General features: G+C 37.4%; 1 protein-coding gene across 1 annotated transcript in view; it reads right to left on the bottom strand.

Moving 5' to 3' along the window:
- Nucleotides 1–20,783, bottom strand: part of LOC107705793 (receptor-type tyrosine-protein phosphatase U-like) — a 276,526-nt gene that overhangs the window by 122,406 nt on the left and 133,337 nt on the right. The window contains exon 3 of the mRNA XM_016509251.1: nucleotides 4,029–4,300. Coding sequence (XP_016364737.1) covers nucleotides 4,029–4,300 — 272 coding nt within the window. The remainder of the gene's footprint in view (nucleotides 1–4,028; nucleotides 4,301–20,783) is intronic.

Below are 20,783 nucleotides of genomic sequence, written 5' to 3'. Positions count from 1 at the left end.
GATACAACGATATTTCTTCAAAAGCAGATCGTGCTTTTTTTTCTCGTCCACGATCAAAAATCGTCATATCGCACACCCCTAACTACCAAGTATAATCAATCTCACACACACAAACAAGCACAACAAAATCACTTCACACTATTAAGCGGCTGTGTTATGAACATGCAAAACTGTATCGCACGTGCTACAGTGGTAAATTTATTCATCGCACAGACCAGTTTTTCCGTAGTACGTGCGACATATTTGTCCATATATGTCCAAGACCCTACAGTGGTGATATTGGTTTGGCTTTTTGTCCAGAGTTCTCAAAGTCTGTTTATAAAGAGATTTTAAAGGTTTAATAACAGTTTGAACTCTTATTTTAAACTGTCACATAAAGGAAGCTAAAAATAGTCAAATTAAACATTTTGCTTCAGCCAGCTCACAAGCTAAACAGTGAGCTTACTGTCTTTGATTACCTCAAGCCGATTAGCCTGCTAGATTAGCATATGGCTAACTAATTAGCCTTCTAGCTAAAAAAAAAAGGACAACCCAAAAATGCTATTCTAATAATCCTGAAGAAGATAAATCACAAAAAACATGACTGGCAGATGAAACAAAAGAACATGCAGAGACACCAGCAGCAACTATCCTAAGCTGAGACGACATTTTTAAGAGCCTTTCAAAAAAAGCAGGAATATAATGTTTTAGTAAACTGAATTATTATTATTTATTTTTTTTTTTACCAAAGAACTAAAACCGATAATTTAAGTTTTCAATTAACTGAAAACCACAACTGAAAATAAAGTTTTGAAAACTTAATTTGGGTAATAGGGTAAGTCAGTATGCTGTTCAGAGCGCATAACTATAAACTGCAATGGTAAAAAAAAATACATACAACATATTTCATAATAATACACAGCAACTGTTAAATGCCTATCACTGAAGATGCTTTTTGAACCGGATGGTCACAGCATCCTACCAACACGAGCTAACAGGCTCATGCTAACCAGCAGAATTTCTTGGTTTTTCGGAGAAACAACATGTTTTCTTCATGTGCACTCATCGAAATTCAAAGCGACGCAGAATCGACAATGCAGGCCCACAAAAACACAACAAATTCAACCTATTGTCATGCTCCCTCCACCTTCACATCTTGTTGACTGTCGGTAGGACTTTTATTTACACATGAAGGCCACATCTTTTCTCCAGCATGTGAAAGTTAATTAGGTTGGAGAGATTGACAGTTCTCGATAAAGTGAACACTAATCAACTTAACTGCTTTCTGACAGCTGCGCAGAGAATGGATGAAGCCCCCTGCTTCTGCCCACTTGCACCTCTATAGCAGCGTGTAACCCAATGGCAGACCAGCCATTGACACCAATCGATCGGCTTGGGGGGCGTGAATGGGGTGTCATTTCGTAAGCAGTGATTTGGTAGACTGTGTCTCACACGTAATGGTACAGTAGGGAAATTAGGTTACTAGTTGAGTAAGACGTGTCAACGCTATTGACATGGTCTATATTGTGGGTTTGTCTAAGCCCTACAGCACTAACCTACATTCATGCTAAGATCAATGCTAATTAAACAATGCAAGGGGCATGACTAATAAGACAGTAGTCTCCATCACTGGTTGTGTAATGCCTTGTGGTGAGGAAAAGGGATGTCTGTGTATGCTGCTGTTAGCAGAGCTCTGATATACTGTACTATCTTTATGTCACAGCAACTTTATGGGAAGGCAGTCGAAAACAAGTTTACTAAGCCTGCCACTAAGATTACAACAGCTGTCAGTCACACTGCTAATTTGTGGCATACTCTACTGTTTCAAGGCAAACATGATGAATTAATTCGCTTAGAGTCTGACATTCAAGCATTTCCGAAGCATTTACCAGGAAAATCTGTGGATTTACAGCTGGTCGACCAGCCACCGTGTTCCATTTTGATCACCTTAAACTACCAGATGGTAGATTGTTTATCACTGGTCCAAGATGGTTTGCTAATTTGAACCAGTTAATGACCAGCTTGAACCAACTAATGACAATCTTGGACTAGCTAATGACCAGTTTAGACTAATGACCAGTTTGTACCAACTAATAAGCATCTTAGACCAACTGATGACTAACTTCGACCAACTCGAACCCATAGACCCAACTTGACAAGTTTGTACCTAATAATGAGGTACTTAGACCAAAAGACTCTTTTGGACATGCTAATTACCGGTTTAGACTAGCTAATACACAGTTTGAACCAACTAATGACCATTTTAGACCAACAGATAAATAGCTTAGTCTAGCCTGGACCAGCTAATGACCAGTTTATACCAACTAATGAGCATCTTACTTAGACCAACATTTTGATGACCAATTTAGACAAATTTGGACCTACTAATAACTCTCTTGGACCAGCTAATTACCATTTTTTTCCAACTAATAAATGTCTTAGACCAACTGATGACCAACTTGGACCTACTAATGACCCTGTTGGACTAGCTAATGACCAAGTTAGACTAGCTTAGACCAACTAATGACTCACCTGGACCAGCTAGTGACCAGTTTCAACTAGCTAATGACCAGTTTGTACTAACTAGTGAGAATATAAGACCAAATGATGACCAACTTGGACCTACTAATGACCCTGTTGGACTAGCTAATGACCAGTTTGTTCCAACTAATGAGCATCTTAGACCAACTGATGGCCAACTTAGACCAACTTGTACCTACTAAAGACTCTCTTAAAGACCAACTGATGACCAACTTTGACCAACTTGAACATAGACCCAACTTGAGAAGTTTGTACCAAATAATGAGCATCTTAGACCAATTGATGAGTATCTTAGACCAAATGACTCTCCTGGACATGCTAATTTGCTAAATTAGTTTAGACTAGCTAATAAGCAGCTTGAACCAACTAATGACCATCTTAGACCAACAGATAAATAGCATAGACTAGCCTGTACAAGCTAATGACCAGTTTATACCAACTAATGAACATGTCAGACCAACATCTTAGAACTGATGACCAATATAGACCAACCTGTACCTATTAATAACTCTCTTGGACCAGCTACTGGTCAGTTTAGACTAGCTAATGACCAGTTTGACCCCTTTGTTGTAGAACAACTGATGACCAACCTGAACCTACTAATAACTCTCTTAGACTAGCTAATGACCAGTTCAGACTAGCTTGGACCAACCAATGACTCACCTGGACCAGCTAGTGACCAGTTTCAATTAGCTAATGACCAGTTTGTACTAACTAGTGAGAATATAAGACCAATGATGACCAACCTGGACCTACTAATGACTCTCTTGGACTAACTAATGGCCAGTTTAGACTAGCTTGGAGCAACCAATGACTCACTTGGACTCGCCCGGAGCTGCTTCCATGTACAACTGTTGGCGCAAGCTACATTAAAGTGATTATTAAGTTTTGAATATGGATATTTTTCTTACAAAAACGCATCGATTCGCTACAGGAGGGCTTTGTTCACCCCCCGGATCCGTGTGAGACACTTTATTTTAATGGATGGGTGCTTTTTATTTAACTTCTTTTGGACTGATGCATGCAACACCCGCTGAGTGGCATTAAACAGCTTGAAAGATCAAAGACCATTTTTAATATAACACCGACTGGATTCGTCTGAAAGAAGAAAGTCATATACACCTAGGATGACTTGAGGGTGAGTAATTTATGGGCTAATTTTCATTTTTGGGTGAACTAACCCTTTAAGGTTTGGTTTAGACCAGCTGGAAACTAACTACCATGTTCTATAAAACACTACAATTTTAAGTGGCATTTTCCAGTAGGGTTACCACGGAACTTTGATCTATACCATGGTATTGACATGTTACTCTCCAAAGGTACTTACCGTCATATAGTATCCAGAAACACTGTTTAATCCTTCTATTGGTAAATGAAGCATTTGAACACATATGTAAAATATAATGAATGTGACATCAATCAATGTCAAAAAGCAAGAATAAATTATAAATGTCCTGTAGTGTGTAATCACCCAGAAAAGACGGTCACTAATTAAAAATGTCGCTCACCTGGTACTCATTTGGCCAGAAAGTGCTGACTGCCAGTTCCACCTGGTGCCACTGTCGTCCACGCGAGCCAGAGACATTCCACACGGGAATGCCAAGCGGCCCACCATTGACCCGCACATAAACCCGCAGCGCCCCCGGACTGTGGCCGTCTCTGCTGTACAGGAAGTAGCTGAACTGCACGCAGTGCGTGTCGTTTTCACTTAGCGTCTGTAGCAGAAGCTGAGCCCTCTGCCCCGCTGCATGCTGGGAGGAGTTGACCATCATGTAGGAGCCTTAAGGAAGAAGACAACACAGCAAGAGGGAAGAATCAGCCAAAGGTCAGTGCCATCACATACAAGCATACACACTCAAATATCAACTAATTAAAGCAAATAGTTTTAAATTTCAAACAGTTCCTCACACAAAGAAATCATATGACTTTAGAAGGTATAGAATATTGTACATGGGTTATATGAAGCATTTTTATACTTTTAAGGTGCTTTTTTTGTCCTCTGTGGAAGTTAAAAGCCATTGTATGTTCTCGTTGTATGGGAAACAATGGTGATCAAAATGCTTCTTTGTGTTAAGTCTGAAAAAAAGTAATACAGGTTTGGAGTGACATGAGGGTGAGTAAATGATGAGAGAATTTTCATTGCTGTCACTCTGACTGTGTTCGGTCATTAAATATAGTATAAAACTATACTATAGAGAACTGAAGGAAAGAACATGAAATATTCTCGGGAAAAGAAAACATTTCATATCTTTGTGTGGCTACAAACATTTGTGGAGAGCTTTAGTGCATATTAGAGCGTGTCTGCTTAAAGAAACAGGCACATACACACTAAACTCAGAGAGAATAATAGAGACTGAGGGGGAAATAAAAATCCAGCTTCTCTGCGGAGCATATCTGCTGTATTACAGCCTCCTCAGAAACTTCTGTGTAGTTTTCCCGTTCCTACTTTTCAAAAGCCCTTGTTTGTCTATTTGTCTCTTTCCGCAGAGTATCTCTCCCTTCAGTGAGTTCACAAAGGATGACAATTTTGGCATTACTCTCTCAATACCAAGCACAGAGAGAGAGAGACAACACAGCGCGGAATACTAAAATGTATTTTATGCTCTTTTTAGCCTCAAGGCTCTCTGTCTCTGCAGAGTGTGACAATTACAAAATTTCTCTGTATAAAGACAGAAATTTGTGAGATGTTGATATAGCAACAGGCACAAATACTCAAAACAGGCATATTCATGGCTGATTCTTCAATTAGGGGAACCTTTCCATTCCCTAGGACGGATTTTATAGGAAAGAAACATTCTAGATAGCCTAACAATTGCTTAGTTGGGGACACTTCATTTCCAGCGATATCGTCGTCTTGATTGCACAGATACTACTTAAACTGAACTGAGCTGGATGATGACATCACTGAATTCAATGATGAACTGTCTTTAACTGAAAAATTAGTGTTTACTATTGTCATTTTGCATTATTGACACTATTTTCCTAATTAATGCTGTTCAGTTGCTTTGACACAATCTGTATTGTTAAAAGCGCTATATAAATAAAGGTAACTTGACTTGACTTGACAATGAAAATAAAAATAATAAAAAAAAGTATTTTTTAAACAATCATTCTAGATTTCAATTATATATAATAATAATATATATTTTTAATTGTCTCACTTTAAATAATTACATTTTTCCATTTAGGTCCTATATAGACATGTTAATTACATCTACATAATAAATGTGTACAAAGGAAATCACTTTTTTCCAAGAACATACATAGAAAAGATATACACTACTGTAAAAATTGGGGTCAGCAAGATTTTTTTTTAAATATAAAATTTTAAATAAATGTTAAAATTTTAAAAAATATAAAATTCTTGGTTTAATGCATTAAGGATGCATTCAATTGACTGACAATCAAAACATTTATAATGTTACAAAAGATTTATATTTCAAATAATTGCTGTTCTTTTTAAATCTTTTTATTAATCAAAGAATTCCCAAAAATGATTAAAAAAAAAAAATCACAAAAACTTTCCACAAAAATATTAAGCAACACAGCTGTCTTCAACATTGATCATAATAATAATAATAATAATAATAATAAAAGTGTTTCTTCAGCATCAAACAATCATATTATTATGAATTCTGAAGGATATGTGACACTGAAGACTGGAGTAATGGCTGCTGAAAATTCAGCTTTGCCATCACAGGAATAAATTACATTTTAAAATATATTAAAAATAGTTATTTTACAGGAATAAATTACAAAATATATGAAAATACAAAACAGTTATTTTAAATGGCTATGTTTCACAATATTACAGGGTTTTTTTTACTGTATTTTTGATCCAATAATTGCAACCTTGGTGAGCATCAGAAACTTCTCTCAAAATCTTCTTCACCAAACTTTAAACGGTAGTGTATATATACTGTATTACTTGTCATGAACAAAGTCAATTATCAGATTATGTAATAATGAATAAGTTCAAGGAAGTTTCATTTCTCAATATTTTATATAGTCAAACACGCCCTTAATTGAACCATCTCTCATACAAGCGCACAAGAGAACATTCGGCTTGCTTGTTATTAATCAGCATGACGTGCCGTTTACGCACAGAGGACAGTGGGACGGTGGGGTTAGGGGCTCCATCTGCAAGGTGAGGCTGAGTGAATAATTACAGATGAACCATTTATATACATACACAAGAGAAAGAACCTTTAACCATAGTTATCCCTAATCAGGACATGCCAACCTAAACACCCTTCAAGTGTTCGTCTGCTTACCAAACAAAACCCCGCCTTCACTCTATCCCAAGGTCTTTGTGTTGATTTGCTCGAAAAATACGAGACAGGACCAGACTGTCATTGTTGCCTTGGTATCAAAGGAGTTTTTATATGGTCTGACAGAGCTCACAGAGAAGCGGAAAAAAAACCTTCATGAAAAGAAAAAACTACTTCTTGAGATGAAGGTTAACACATATGAATTATAGTACCTAGCAAAATAAGAGACCTTACAGTCAAGTTGAAATGTAATGACATCTGACATGCAGAAATCAGCTAGTCAGTGGCATTGTGAAGAGCTCTTGTGAAGGTTCACCTTCACCATTGTGAAGGTTCTTGATTCTCACCTCATTTCTCTTTCTGAATAATAACAGCTTATGTACTGGCCACAATGAGTGTTTCACCATTTAAGTGCCACTAAAAAAGTATGAATGCCATTGTATTAAATATCAAATCAGATGATATTTATTTCAAATGATGTAAGAACATATTTCAAGTCAAATTTGCCACAGAAAAATGTTTGTTTAATCTAAATTCATGTACACACAAACCTTAAGAAACTTGGAAAAGGATCCTAACTAATAGCTAATGGCTCTATGGAACCAGGCCCTCTCCAAAGTACCCTATTCTTAGGACAGCCCGTGATTTATGTATCTCCGGGTGTACATGTGTGTGAAAAGCCCTGCTCTCTCAAGGCATTCTGGTTAATTAGATTTCCACAAGGCTTCTTCATATTGCACTCCAGAGACATCTGAAGAGCACATCACAAGGAAGAAACGAAAGATGGAAAAGAAGGGTAGACGGCTAAATCTGCAGATAAAGAGTGCTTTAGAGCTGTATTAAACATGCACCTCAACCCACAGAGGGGCTGTTGAGGGTCACTGTAAGCAAGGAATCGTGAAGTTCATGAGGCACTGTTGATTTTCTCAAGCCCATGAAGGTAAAGCTGTTGACTTTGATGAAATGGCTAATTAAAGCCCTCGATACTGATGTCGCTAAATTAGATGGGCAGATATATGGAAAATAGATATTAGGGATGTACAATATACGAGTGGCAATAATAAGGCTAGCTAATAAATAATCTGTCAAGCCAATGCTGGAAGCAAATACTATTAGAGCTTTTTAATTTGAACAGTAAATCTATTATTTTTTACTGCTTTGACTGCTGGTATCACATCTGCAATTGGTCAAATAAACAGATAGCCCCTCTTCAAACTCATCAAATCAATGTTGCTTGTCATCAGGATAAAATTAACAGAGTAAAATGCTACAAATGATTACATTTCCATGCACTGAAGAATATGGCTCTTTCCAGGGATTTGCTGACAATAGTATGCTGTTTTCTTTAATGTGCTAGTCACACAGAATGTGTTTTTGCATTTAAAACCATAAGGCTTGGAGACGCATTATTTTACAAATTGAACTTGAGTGCCGCATCTGTAAATCGCTGCAATTCACAGCTAAAGACTCAAGACATGAGCATTCAAACAGATCCGACTATCGCATATTTACATAGACAAAAATGGAAAAGCATATGGAACGACCCATAAGACATTTGAGGGATTGCACTTATTTCTAACACACCCTTCTTTCTGATAAAGTTTAAAATTGATAATGCTTTTTTACAACAGTTCAATGAACAAGTAAACATTTAGTAACATACATTTTAACGCACCACCACTGAAAGTAAATCCACAACAACACTGCTGTGCGTCTATAGGTGCAACACGTGGTAGTTTTTTTCCCGACTGAATCTGAGTTTTTGAAAAAAAATCGATTCAATGAATGATTCAATGACTCACTCACAAGGATAATTGCTCGTTTTGTTTCTGAATGAATCTGCAGGTGCTTGTCAAATGGAAGGACACGTCCTTGCAGTGCTGCATATCTAGGCTGCCAAATCATAAAGTTTTGTTGAAGGATGTTTTCATTTAGCATCCTTCATTTTGAAGGGAGCATTGTGTATCCTTCGCATCCTTCAATTGCCCACAATCCTTTGCACAGATTTCCAATTCTGAAAATAAATCAACACTGAGCAGTTTCATTGTGTTATGCAAGACAAAAAATTAATTTTTGTGGTAATGCATTGTTTTCTTTTATTCTGTTGTAAATTAATCACATAATGCTAAACTGTGAAATGTAAACCACTGGGAGACCACAGACAGTTTTCATTACCTTTACTGCATTAATACAAAGTCAGATAAAACCAAAATGTTCGAAATAAAGCATTCTTCCAATTATATTTTTAATAGTATATTTGTACCGTGACCGCAGGGGTGGAAACATTTATGATAGCCATATGTCTCATTTTAGCGTTTAATGCACTCACTAGGATGCATCCTTCCATTTAAAGCACCCAGTGTTTTTAACGAGTCTTTAGGTTGAATGATTCAATGATTCCCTCATGGGTTCAGTCACTTGCTGCCACCTACTGGCCTAAGGATATCACTAATTCACACACAGACAGCCTGTCAGTCTGGCTATCAATCTGCTAAAAGTTCTTCATCTATATAGGTGCAGCCCTAACAGAAATGTACATGAATCAGAACCAGACAGATAGATATGTATTCAAATGTATTCACAGTCTGTTATTACAGTGCATCCAGCACATCCAAAAAAGCTTAGACTAAAACAGTGGAAAACACATGGTGACATTTGAGTGCCCACTCCAGAACTCTCTCAAGGAGACGCTGATTGAATTCACAGTGGAGAGTCTGTGCTTCATCATATCATAGTGAATCTGAGCCCAAACAACCGAGCTGACCATATATCTCAGCCAGAGGCCCCAGAACCCATCTGAGTACACTGGCACCCTGTCCATCTCTTTCTTACAGGTGGGAGGGGGGTACAGAACACAATATATTGGCGCTGACATTTTGCTTCTCGCTATCTTCTTCGCCTGCCTCAGATCAGAATCCAATCTCCCAGAGCCAGCCTGAAACCTCAGAAAGTCAGGGCAGCTGCTACAATTTCTCCCAGAGGACTAGAATGTTGTTTGTACAATATTTAATTTCCCTTAAACCGTGAGCATTAAGGGAATATTTCAGGATAATAACAAGCTTTATCGACAGCATCTGTGGCACACAGAAAATCAATTTGGCTTGTCCCTTAGTTTGTAAAAACAACAAAAAATTTGTTTACAGTAGGGGGCTTAACAATAAGGGGCAAGTGTACCAAAGAAGAAATGTGAAGCTAATATTTTCTTAGTATCCTTGCTTGGATATCATGTGAAAGTGACCAGGTTTAAATGGTCATGTGATGAGCTGTCTGGGTATAAATCTGGACTAAATACTGAACTAAATGTGGTCCTTTTCATTTTTTATGATTATTATATATGGCTATACTTTTGAAATGGTGTGATAATTGTTTCTCTATTGTTCTAGACCTTCACTATTAACTTTATAGCATCAATAACAAATCTAATTCCCTCCAAAAATAACTAAATAAATAATGCAACAAATAAATAATAAACATAACAATAACAATAATAAAAAACAATAGAAATTCAAAATAGAAAACAATTAGAAATATGTGTGTTTATTTTTTTATTATATATTTACAATTTATTTATTTATTACACTGTATATAACACTTGTTGGCAAAACATTTAGCGTAAGAAAATACTCAAATGTATAAGCTGTTTCAAATAAAATAAAATAAAATATAAAATGTCTATGTACAGTTTTAAGCCTAATTTGTGTAGACTTTCTGGAAATAAATATTCCATATACAAAACAAAACAAAATAAAATAAAATAAAGGACTACCTAGTTTGGGATTAAATGTGTAAATTCTCTGGAAAAAACAATCCAAAAACACACAAAAAAGTAACACAATAAAATGCAATAAAATAAAATGTAACGAAATGTAATAAAATAAAAATAAAATTCAGATTTAGAACGATTTTAAATGGTTGTCAAGGCAAAAAAATACTTACAGCCTCTACCAACAGTCTCTGACCTCCTGTAATTTCATTATAAATCCTCACCCGTGTGCATATCATGCGGATTCAACAGTTCAGAGAAACACAATTTTAAACCCATAATATTTCAGAGAATTTTGCTCTAAAAAAACCTACTAATAACAACAGATATTACAAACACCTCATGATCAGGTTTTTGTCCCCACTGAGTTTATTACTGTCATTAAGTTCCTTCGACCTAAAACTCACAAACTATATCCTATTTACTGCCAAATGCAGGTACTAAAATAAAGGTGTTGACCTCAGCTGAAAACATTCAAGCTGAGGTAATCTGATTTATAAAATGATCTCTGTGAGAAATGTTCAGTGTAGCCGTAATTAAGTAAACCAATTCTGTCTTATCGCTCCAAAAGTAAATGTTTCTGGTGATTGTTCAAAGGTTAATTGTGTTACAAAACTACTCTCAAGAGCAGTCAATAAAATGCTCTTGTAAAGATTCTTCCACAGTTCACAGTAATTTGTGGCATTCATAAAACATTTCCACAGTGTTGTAACTAAGTCTAGGGAATCGTAAGCAGTAATGGCTCAAGCTCCTTGTTTTATTAGAGACAGACAGCATACATCATTCTGTGCATTAGAGATCATACATATTCAATGATATCCTTGAAAATGACCCAAAGTTTTATTACCTAGCATGACTCTAGGTTAGAGTCATCCTAATCACTGTCAGTCAGTGTCAAGTCCGAGAGAGCCTCGTCCTCTTTCTCGGTTATGAATGATGAACTTCTAACCTTCAACGTCTATTTTTCTCCTTCAACTTTTTTTTTTTTTTTAAATGGATTGCGTGAATTGCATTAGCATTGGAATGATAACAGATACAATGTCAGTCATAACAAACAACACACAAGGGAAATACAGTGTCTAAAACAAACCCAGGCTGAAAAAGCATTAAGTACTGTACCAAAACAAGAGGGGGGTTTTTTTAGCCTTGTGTACTTTCGGAGAATTTTAACCGCCAACCCGTCCAAGAAGAGCAAAGAACCTTCTGCTGAACCGTTCAATAAGGTCAGACGTCCCCTTTGCCTTTTTGATATTTACACTGAGAGTCTTCACCTGTTAACCTTTGACTATTCACCTCATCATAAAGCCACCGTTACACACCGGCACAGACATACTGCTCACATAAACAGAAATATCAAACATAAGGTGACCTTTGGTGAATTATGCCTCCAAGGCTAGTGAAATCTGATAAAGTCCCATCTATTCGCCGCTAACCCTCCCAAGGGCGCGGGAACATACATAACGAGATTTGGAGTGATTGAGCCCATCGTCATTCAAACGGTGCGCCGCAGGAAAACAGCCACTCGCCCGCTAACCGAGATACTATCGCAGAGAAAACAGGAGGAGAGAAGGGAGAGAGTGAGTCAAGAAAAGACCAAGGACAGCGCTGAGGTGGACGAGAGAAAGGCTGAAAGATGCAATCACAAAAAGTTGCCGTGGACTCGAAAGTTGCGGCCTGAAACAGTCAGAGGAATGAGAGAAAAAATAGGAAGGCAGGGCAGATAAAGGAGAAATGAAAAACAATAAGATTATTAGAAACAGAAAAGAAGAGATGCAAAGTCTGAGAAGCAGGGACAGACCTGGGGTAAAGGCACCTGCTACTTTGCATGAATAAGGTAGATATGCAAATAGTCAGTCAAAAGACTTCAAACCATCAAAATTCTGTCTCACCCAGGAGGTCAAACTAAATATTATATCAGATGTTTTCGCTATTAATTTTATATAAGCTTTGCACATTTTGCATGTCTGTGTACAGTTTAAAGCCTAATTTGTGCCTAATTTGACTTTCTGGAAATAAATATTCCATAAACAAACAAACAAACTATAAATAAACAATGAAACTTGGGTCCAAAATTATTTAGTAAAACTGAAAAATATGTGCAAAATTGCCTCTCACTCCTCTTTACAAAAAAAAATAACAAAAAAAAAAAAAAAAAAAAAAAAAAAAAAAAGGACTAGCTAGTTTGGGATCGAATATGTGTAAATTTTCTGGAATATAAACATTCCCGTAAACACAAAAAAGTAACACAATAAAATGTTATAAAATGCTATAAAATAAAAAATAACATAAAATAACAAAGGACTAGCTAGTTTGGGGTCAATTTTGTGTAAATTTTCTGGAAATAAACATTCCCAAAACACAAAAAGTAACAATAAAATGTAACAATGAAATGTAAAAATTAAAAAAATATATATATATTTGTTCCCCTTCCAGCAATAATTTGGATAGCATGGTTAAATTGTTGAGTTTACATGCAGTCAACACAATACTTTGTAAAAGCATGAAAACAAAGAAAAAACACAAAGAAGACAATAATCTGTCACTGGAGCAGTATACTAAGATACAAAAGCTAAATGGTACCTTCTTCTGGTCTTTGTACCTTATTTACCCCTAAACGGTACATATTAGTATCTAAGTATACATATTCTTGAAAGGGTACAGTTTTTGTGTGTAGAGATAAAACTAGGTAGATACACACATTTAATGTGTTTAAAACTAGCTACTTGTCATACTAGGATAATTTATTATTAGATAAGTGCGGGGTTTGCACATTTAACAACTTTTAAAAATCATGGGATACCAAAGTGCAGCATATTCACAGAAAGTGGCACAGTCCACTTTTTGTTTTCCTGTTTCTCAGAACTTTTAAGAGCATTTTTCTTTTCTCCATTTGACCCCATCAGCGGGGCTTTGTTCTCCTCTGACATCAAGAGGCTTCAAAGGCGTGTTTGAGAATAAAAAGAGAGGTGAAGGGGTGCAGTGCTGAATATAGTCGAATCAATAGGTCCTCTTCCCACTTCAATTTTAGAAGCAGTCATGCTCGCATCTCTCTTCCTAAAATAGTTTAAGGCCCCTCCTGTCCTTATAGCCTCGATGCTCATTTCATCCCATGTCTCTCAGCCTTTCTCAAAAGGTCAGCTGAGATTTAAGGCATTCTGCCTTGGCCTTCTTTTTCACACACACATAAAAGTGGGAATGCTTTTTGAACGCAGACAGCAAAGGAAGGCCAGGTTATGCTGTCTGACAGCATACCGCTTGCCTCAACCTATGACAGTAAGATACAAGGTGTACAAACAGATAAACCAATTAGTCAAGATACAGTATATTCTCTAAAGTGATGGATGTGTTGTCTTTTGAATCATTTCCTGTCCTTTTTCTTCTGTATTTTTGAACAAAAGCGAAAAAAGATTAAAATTGCAACTATCACAGCAGTGAAATCCTTCATCGTCCATATTCTGTTCCTAACAAAAATCATAAAGATTACGTCTCATGTCATTTCCATGCAGCTGACATTCACTGATGTCTTCCCCCTAAAGACACAATTACTGTGCGCGAATGTGTGCTGGAATTAACACACACAAATTAATATTTCATCTCAAATGAATATTTTAAACCCTGTTGTGTAATCACATTCCTTCATCATTTCATGACAAACAGTGCGTTAAAAAAACACAACACATTAAAAAAACAACAAGTATAGTGGTGACTATTACTCAATTACTGTCTCTAACATATTAGTAAAAGTTTTATAGCATAACTACGACAACAAAAAAGCATTCAAACTAAAACTTTTAGTTTAGTTAAATTTAATTTGTTAAATATTAATCAAAATGCGCAGAATGCATATTACCCAACAATATCAATTTCAGCTTTAAAAAACAGTCCATGCAAAGCACTGTTTATGCATCGTAAACTGATTTGACATCATGTGCATCAAAATTTATTAGTGATCACAATGCAAGTAACCCCACTAATATGTTCCATCATAAATTTCATTAAATGACGCCTTTCCTTCATCAAATTAAATGTCTCATTAGTTCAATGGGGAAACATTTCATTAGCATTCATTAATCGGCTAAGTTTTCGTATCGAAATGCAATTACCACAGGTCTTTTTAATGTAGTGGTACACTGAGCATGAAAATATGAGAAAGCCATTTCTTGGAATGACCCCAATAGACCAAATATGAAATTCATTAATCACTAGCGATACAATTCCAGACGATTTATGTCACACGCAATTTGTAACAAACTCCGTCTTCACAACAAACCTCAATTCCCTGCTCTCATGGACTTGTAAAAACATGTAAAAAATAAATCTGTGACCTAAGGCTGTTTTTGGCTATATTTCAAGGAAAAACGCAGCCGGTTACACAGAAGCCAATTCGAAACGCTTTTATTAATATTATCAAATGGTATCTATTTCAAAAGCAGAGTATGCGTTTCGCATTACAACTGCCTCAAGTGTGTAAGGCAGGAACGCACACAGCATGTGTAGTAATAAAAAAAAAGACCTAAAAGCTGCTGTTAACGGTGTGAAACCTTCTCAGTTGCAAAAATCTATTTTCTTTCTCTACCGTGAAAGTCAGCGTATCGCCCATGACAGGATTTTTACTCCTGGGTGTGACACATCACCAAAAGTGTGACCTAATCTCTACTCACCCTTCCCATCACTCTGTCTCTGTCTCTCTCTCTCTCTCTCGTTGCTCAATTCTTTAGATCACTTAATGTCCACACACCTGTCCTGTGCTCTAGTTTGTTAATATTTAAATTTCTTGATACCTTGTCTTGCTACTGTCAGCTTATCTTGTCTCTTCCTGTTCCTTTTGTATTTATTTTGGATGAAGATTTTGGGGGAGTTTGTTCGTTCAACTCCCAAAACATAAGTGAGCTGCTATGTAAGCTATTTACCTCATTCCTGCAACAATTCTGCTGAGATCCCTCCACCAACTCAGTTATAAATAACTAGTTTAATGGGTGGGTAGAGATGGGTAGGCTGCGGCTGCCAACATTAACACACTGCTAATGAGATTAATGAAATGTGTTTAATGCCATTAAACGTATTTAATGCTGGAAAGGCATTTAACTAATTGCCATTACAATAATCACATACAGTTATTACATTATTTTCTGTTGTGTTTGACATTTGAATGATCAAAATGATCAAATTATTCCCATCTTTAACGGTTCCCTTTTTCAACTTCAAGTGGACAACATCCTTGTAAATAAGGAAATTGTTCTTAAGCAAAAATTACATTTTAAAATTATATTTGATAACTATAATATTCACTAACTAACAAACTAAATAAATAAATAACATTATATTTAAAAAGTATTACAGTATATATACTAAACAAATTAATAGTGGAGAATATCCGTAAATAAGAATCGTATCCTTAAGTGACTTGTCTAGTGAAATAAAGCTAAAATAATAAATTACTTTTGTGAATAAATATTAATTTCATTATTTATATATTTACTTATTGATTGATTGATTAATTGCCTGGTCAAATAAGCTAAAATAATAAATTACTGTGACTATTTAAATAAATTAACAGACAGATGAATGAATGAATGAATGAATGAATGAATAAATGGCAGTATACTTGTAAATAAGGATCTTGTTCTTAAGTGACTCGCCTGGTCAAATAATGCTGAAATAATGAATTACATTTTATAATTATATTAGATAAACTATTATTATGGATGGATGGATAAAACTGCTCAGTATTAATAATTGTATAAACCCCAAAAGTAAGCAAAAACTGGATTTGATGACTTTGAAGGACAGACACTACATGGTTTAAATCTCCATATAAGAATCAAATCATATTGTCTAAATAAAGTAAAAAAAAAAAAAAAAACACTGTTTCTTCTGTTGTGGACTTTATATTGTGGATAACTTTTTCCTCTGTGAAAAATTCTCAGTTTATCTAACTGTTATCCTATTGTAAATGATTGGAAAATAATTAATTACTGTTTGTCCTATTATATAACCAGGCAAACATCTTGGAGCAAATTTGAAATGTGTTTGGCACTGTTTTCCTTTATTAAACTGTTATTAAGCAGAAGAATATTAAAAATGAATTTCCTGCTTGACAACAAGCAATGACAGAATGAATACTTGACTTGAAAAGTATCACCTCAAAGGGAGTCAACTGAAATCCGTATATTCCCAATTCAGCCCCTCGGTTCCTCTGGAGACAAACAAGACCTCCTTAACCAAACAACAAGCTGCTTCACAGGTGGAGCCACTGGCAGCGCTCCAGCTCTTTAACTGGCAATGAGAGGGGTGGGCCGCAATTACCCCGGCCTCTCAGGGGACGAGAAAACACATACAAAGCTTCAGGTGAGGCGGAGAAAGAGAGGGAAACTTCTCCGAAAGGCTAGAGGAGAAAGAAACAGAGTGAGGGAAGACAAAAAAATAAAAATAACATCCACGATAAGGAGTAAATAACAGCTGAAGCGTGGCTGGACCGAGTGTAGCCAGTGCCCTCTGGAGCTGGGAGGAGATAAGCCCATATCAGGAGCCGCTGCCTCTATGGTCGCTGTCGCCAAAGGCGCTGGGGAAAAACATGCTTCGCTGAAACGGTCTATACGTGGTGACATTTCGAAACGTCCTCTAGCCAGCCTGCGTTCGAGGGGAGGGGGACAGATGCGAGGCTGCTGTGTACGACCCAAAGTCCACACCCTGTCTGAGGGACATAAGTGTTTTTGTACGTTCCCAGTCCCTGTATTCAGTTACCAAATGACCTCCTCCTTTATCAGATCTAATGAAAGAAGCAGAAAGCTGAACGAAAAATCATACAGAACAACAGAATGTTTTCTTTTTTAATGTTAAAATATCTTTTTTGTATACCAATTTAATATGCAAAGAAATTACTTTGCCTGTTTTTGCTTCAGTCAATACCAATACCAGTAAAATTCCATGGTTCTCTGTACCGATTTCAGTACCATAAGAAAACCTATTTTATTTTAATATTTAACTATTTGAAAATAAAAGTATTTCTGTCATGACAACTCTCGGAGAGTTTAGCACGGTAATATACATGACAATGTTTGGTGTTTGGTCTTGGCGGAGTAGATCTTCTACGCTGCTGCTGCTGTGGCAGAGAAAGTACCGAGACTTGCTACTGCCAATACATCCACAGACATGCTGCTGTGAGCATGTAGGAAATAATGCTGCTCCACATGCAACATATATGAAATAACCCCTGTGTATAACATTCATGAAATCACCACATACCAGATCCATACAGGTGGAGCTGGGGAAGGTGGAGGGTTTCTGATGCGCACTGCAACTGCTACAGCAAGCACTAGCCAAGTATTTAAATGTTGAGCAGCAAGCTCATTGGCTGCTGATGCAAAAAGAAACCAATCAGCTGCGCCATGTGAATGATGATGTAATTATATCAGATTGAGTTAGAACCTATTGGCCTGCGCCATCTAGAGTTTCATTACAGAACTTTTTATTAAATAAAATTGGTTAATTATTAATGCTATTAAAATTTGAAGTAAATAATACATTAAAACATTGGCATGTAGCCTTCAAATATTGTTCAATCATGTAAATATTGCATTAAATGGACAAAGAAACAAGTAAATAGAAACCTTTGATGCTCTTCACTCAGCGTGCATACAAATACAGAAATGTTTGAAACCTGGTACTACTATTACTGCGGAAAGGCTGAAACCGTTATGGTTTTTAAATTCAAATATCGACTTCAGCCAAGTGATGGAGATGGAGTTTTCATTAAACCAGTCATGTTTTTGCAATTCTATTTGGTGCACAAACAACAAGCTTTACCTTTAAACGACAGCTCAGATAGTCTCGTTTTGCTGCTGTAGCACTGTAGTAAGGGGCAGGGCTCGAAATTAACTTTTTTACTTGGTAGCACTGGTGCTCCCAACTTCAAAAAGTTAGGAGCACCAGCAAAAATTTAGGAGCACTCACCAAAAATGTATGATCATCACAACTACAAATTATATATTAACAGATTTTATCCTTACATTCTTAACTTTAATGCAGATTTTGTATTGGTTCATATTAGCTGTCAATCTCTCAGACACTGCTTTCCGCTTGCTATGGCGAGAAAGGTGGATCAACATTCACCACATGATCGCTATCACCAGCACCATTACTTGTAACTTTAGGTGGGTCACAAAAGAAATCTGTCAGTGTTTCTTTTTTTATTTTCTCTCTTCTTCAGCCTTTTTCATCCCCCGCGGTAGTTAACTCCCTGTCACCTGACAGCGGAAATCAGTGACTGGGTGATTGACAGCTAATATTAACCAATCTAAAATCTGCATTAAAGTTAAGAATGTAAAGATGAAGTTTAATTGGTTATGTAGCCTAACGTTTCATAGAACGGCAGACAGGTCACCGTATCAACACTCAGAAGGCACATACTCTGAACGTTTGTAGAGAAATTAAAACGGGTCGCACGACAACAATTATATGCACTCGCACAAATGCTCCCAAATATATTTTGAGGTCGCACAGATTAAATTTCGGGAGCATATGCGACCAAAATGGTCGCAATTTCGAGCCTTGGAGGGTGAGATTCAAAAAGCGGTGCAGCTTTGTTACCGTTTGCAAACTCCCCAGCTTCATTTTCCTTATTTGGGGCAGCTGTTCATTCAGACCCATGAGGGCAACCGCACTGCAGGGAGTGTGTCAGAATTAAGTGTAACTGGATGGGAACTTTTTTTTTTGCTGACCCTCTCACATCCGTGCTCCGACAGTGGTCTCCCAAGTGCACCTTTTCCACAGCCCCTGGGGCCCGGAAGCAAAAGGATGGTCGAAATCTGGGCTGACATCAACAGCACCGCTGACACTCCAGGTGCTAAATATAAGCTCCGGGTCCTGAAGTCATGGGACATGTTTCACTGCGCCAAGCACTGGCAAACTAACCCACGGTTCCATTCCAGTGGCCAGCCCTTTTTTGCCCTTTCAGGTCTGTGAATGCACACTAGGCATTATTTATTGACGGAAAAAACACAAATTTACAAGTTATCTGCAGTCTTGAGGGACTCCGCAGAGGCTCAGCAATGCAGTATTTTAATTATGTAGCTTGAGGCAACTATTGGCGGAATTAAAATCGATAGTGATAAATCAGCGTAATAAGGCATTCAACAAGAAGCAGCCTTTAACACAGCCGGCTGCTGTTTCCTCTCTCGCCTATGCCTCTGAGAGAGAAAATAAAATGACAAAGGGTGCAGGCACACATCATTTAAAAGTAGTTTTAGAGCGCTCGCTGTTTCTGTCTCCCTAGTTTTCAGTCAGCAATTAAAACCAGACCTTTTCAACCATAGAGCTGTCATTCACCCACAATAATAATCCTTCCAAAATTCAGAAAAGCATTCCAGCATAAGGTAGGTGGCATTTTAGGGGTTTAAAAGTGTCCTGCAGAAACTGAACCGTTGTACGCAGTTATTTATTTGCTATTTTTGGCACATTTGATAATAGCGAACCAAAGGAGCGATTGAAGGCTTTTAAAGTGTGGGTGTGTACGCGAGATGCAAAGCCGACGTGTCTGTTTCTGGCACCGACGTGGATTGAGCGTGCGGGCTGGTATCCAAAACGCCACCGGAGGGGCTTTTACACCCTGATGGATGGATGCCAAGAATGAGCTGTCGCAAAGATGACATAAATCTCGCGCAGATAGCGGCGGGCCGTGGATCGTGGGGTGCGGAGGTGAGCGGGAGAGAGACGAGCCGGCGCAGAAGGAGGCGTTCTTGGTGTGCTGAAGAGTTTAACGTGGCTGTGATTAACTGTCAATCCCTCGGCTCAGCCAGCAGTGCTCCGTCTCAATTAGACACACTCATCATTCTGACAGGCTGTGCGCTCTCAGCCTTGAGCCCGCGCTGGAGACCAGACAAACGGGTTGAGACCACGACTCATAAAATATAGGATGTGGAACAAAAGAAACGTGTCACGTTGTTTATTTGACCTCACTAAATCAATTTAAAAGTCGTAAATAAATAGATAACGTCTCAGGTTACTTATGTAACCATGGTTCCCTGAGTAGGCACTGCATCCTCTAGGGGTCGCTATGGGGAACGCCTCGTCGTGACCCGTGTCTGAAGCAAAAGCCCCTCTCTAAACTCATCGGCCAGGTCCACCTGAGATCCCCACGAGCTCATTCTCCTCTGTGCCTCAGCAGCAGCGGGTCCTGAACCGCGGGAAGCAGATGGCTGCCCCTCTTTACTTGAAAAGAGAGACAAACG

Source organism: Sinocyclocheilus rhinocerous, unplaced genomic scaffold, assembly GCF_001515625.1.
Source record: "Sinocyclocheilus rhinocerous isolate Xijiao unplaced genomic scaffold, SAMN03320098_v1.1 scaffold222, whole genome shotgun sequence".
NCBI lineage: Eukaryota > Metazoa > Chordata > Actinopteri > Cypriniformes > Cyprinidae > Sinocyclocheilus > Sinocyclocheilus rhinocerous.
Note: the sequence above shows the minus strand (reverse complement) of the source record. Positions and strands in the feature narration are given on the sequence as shown.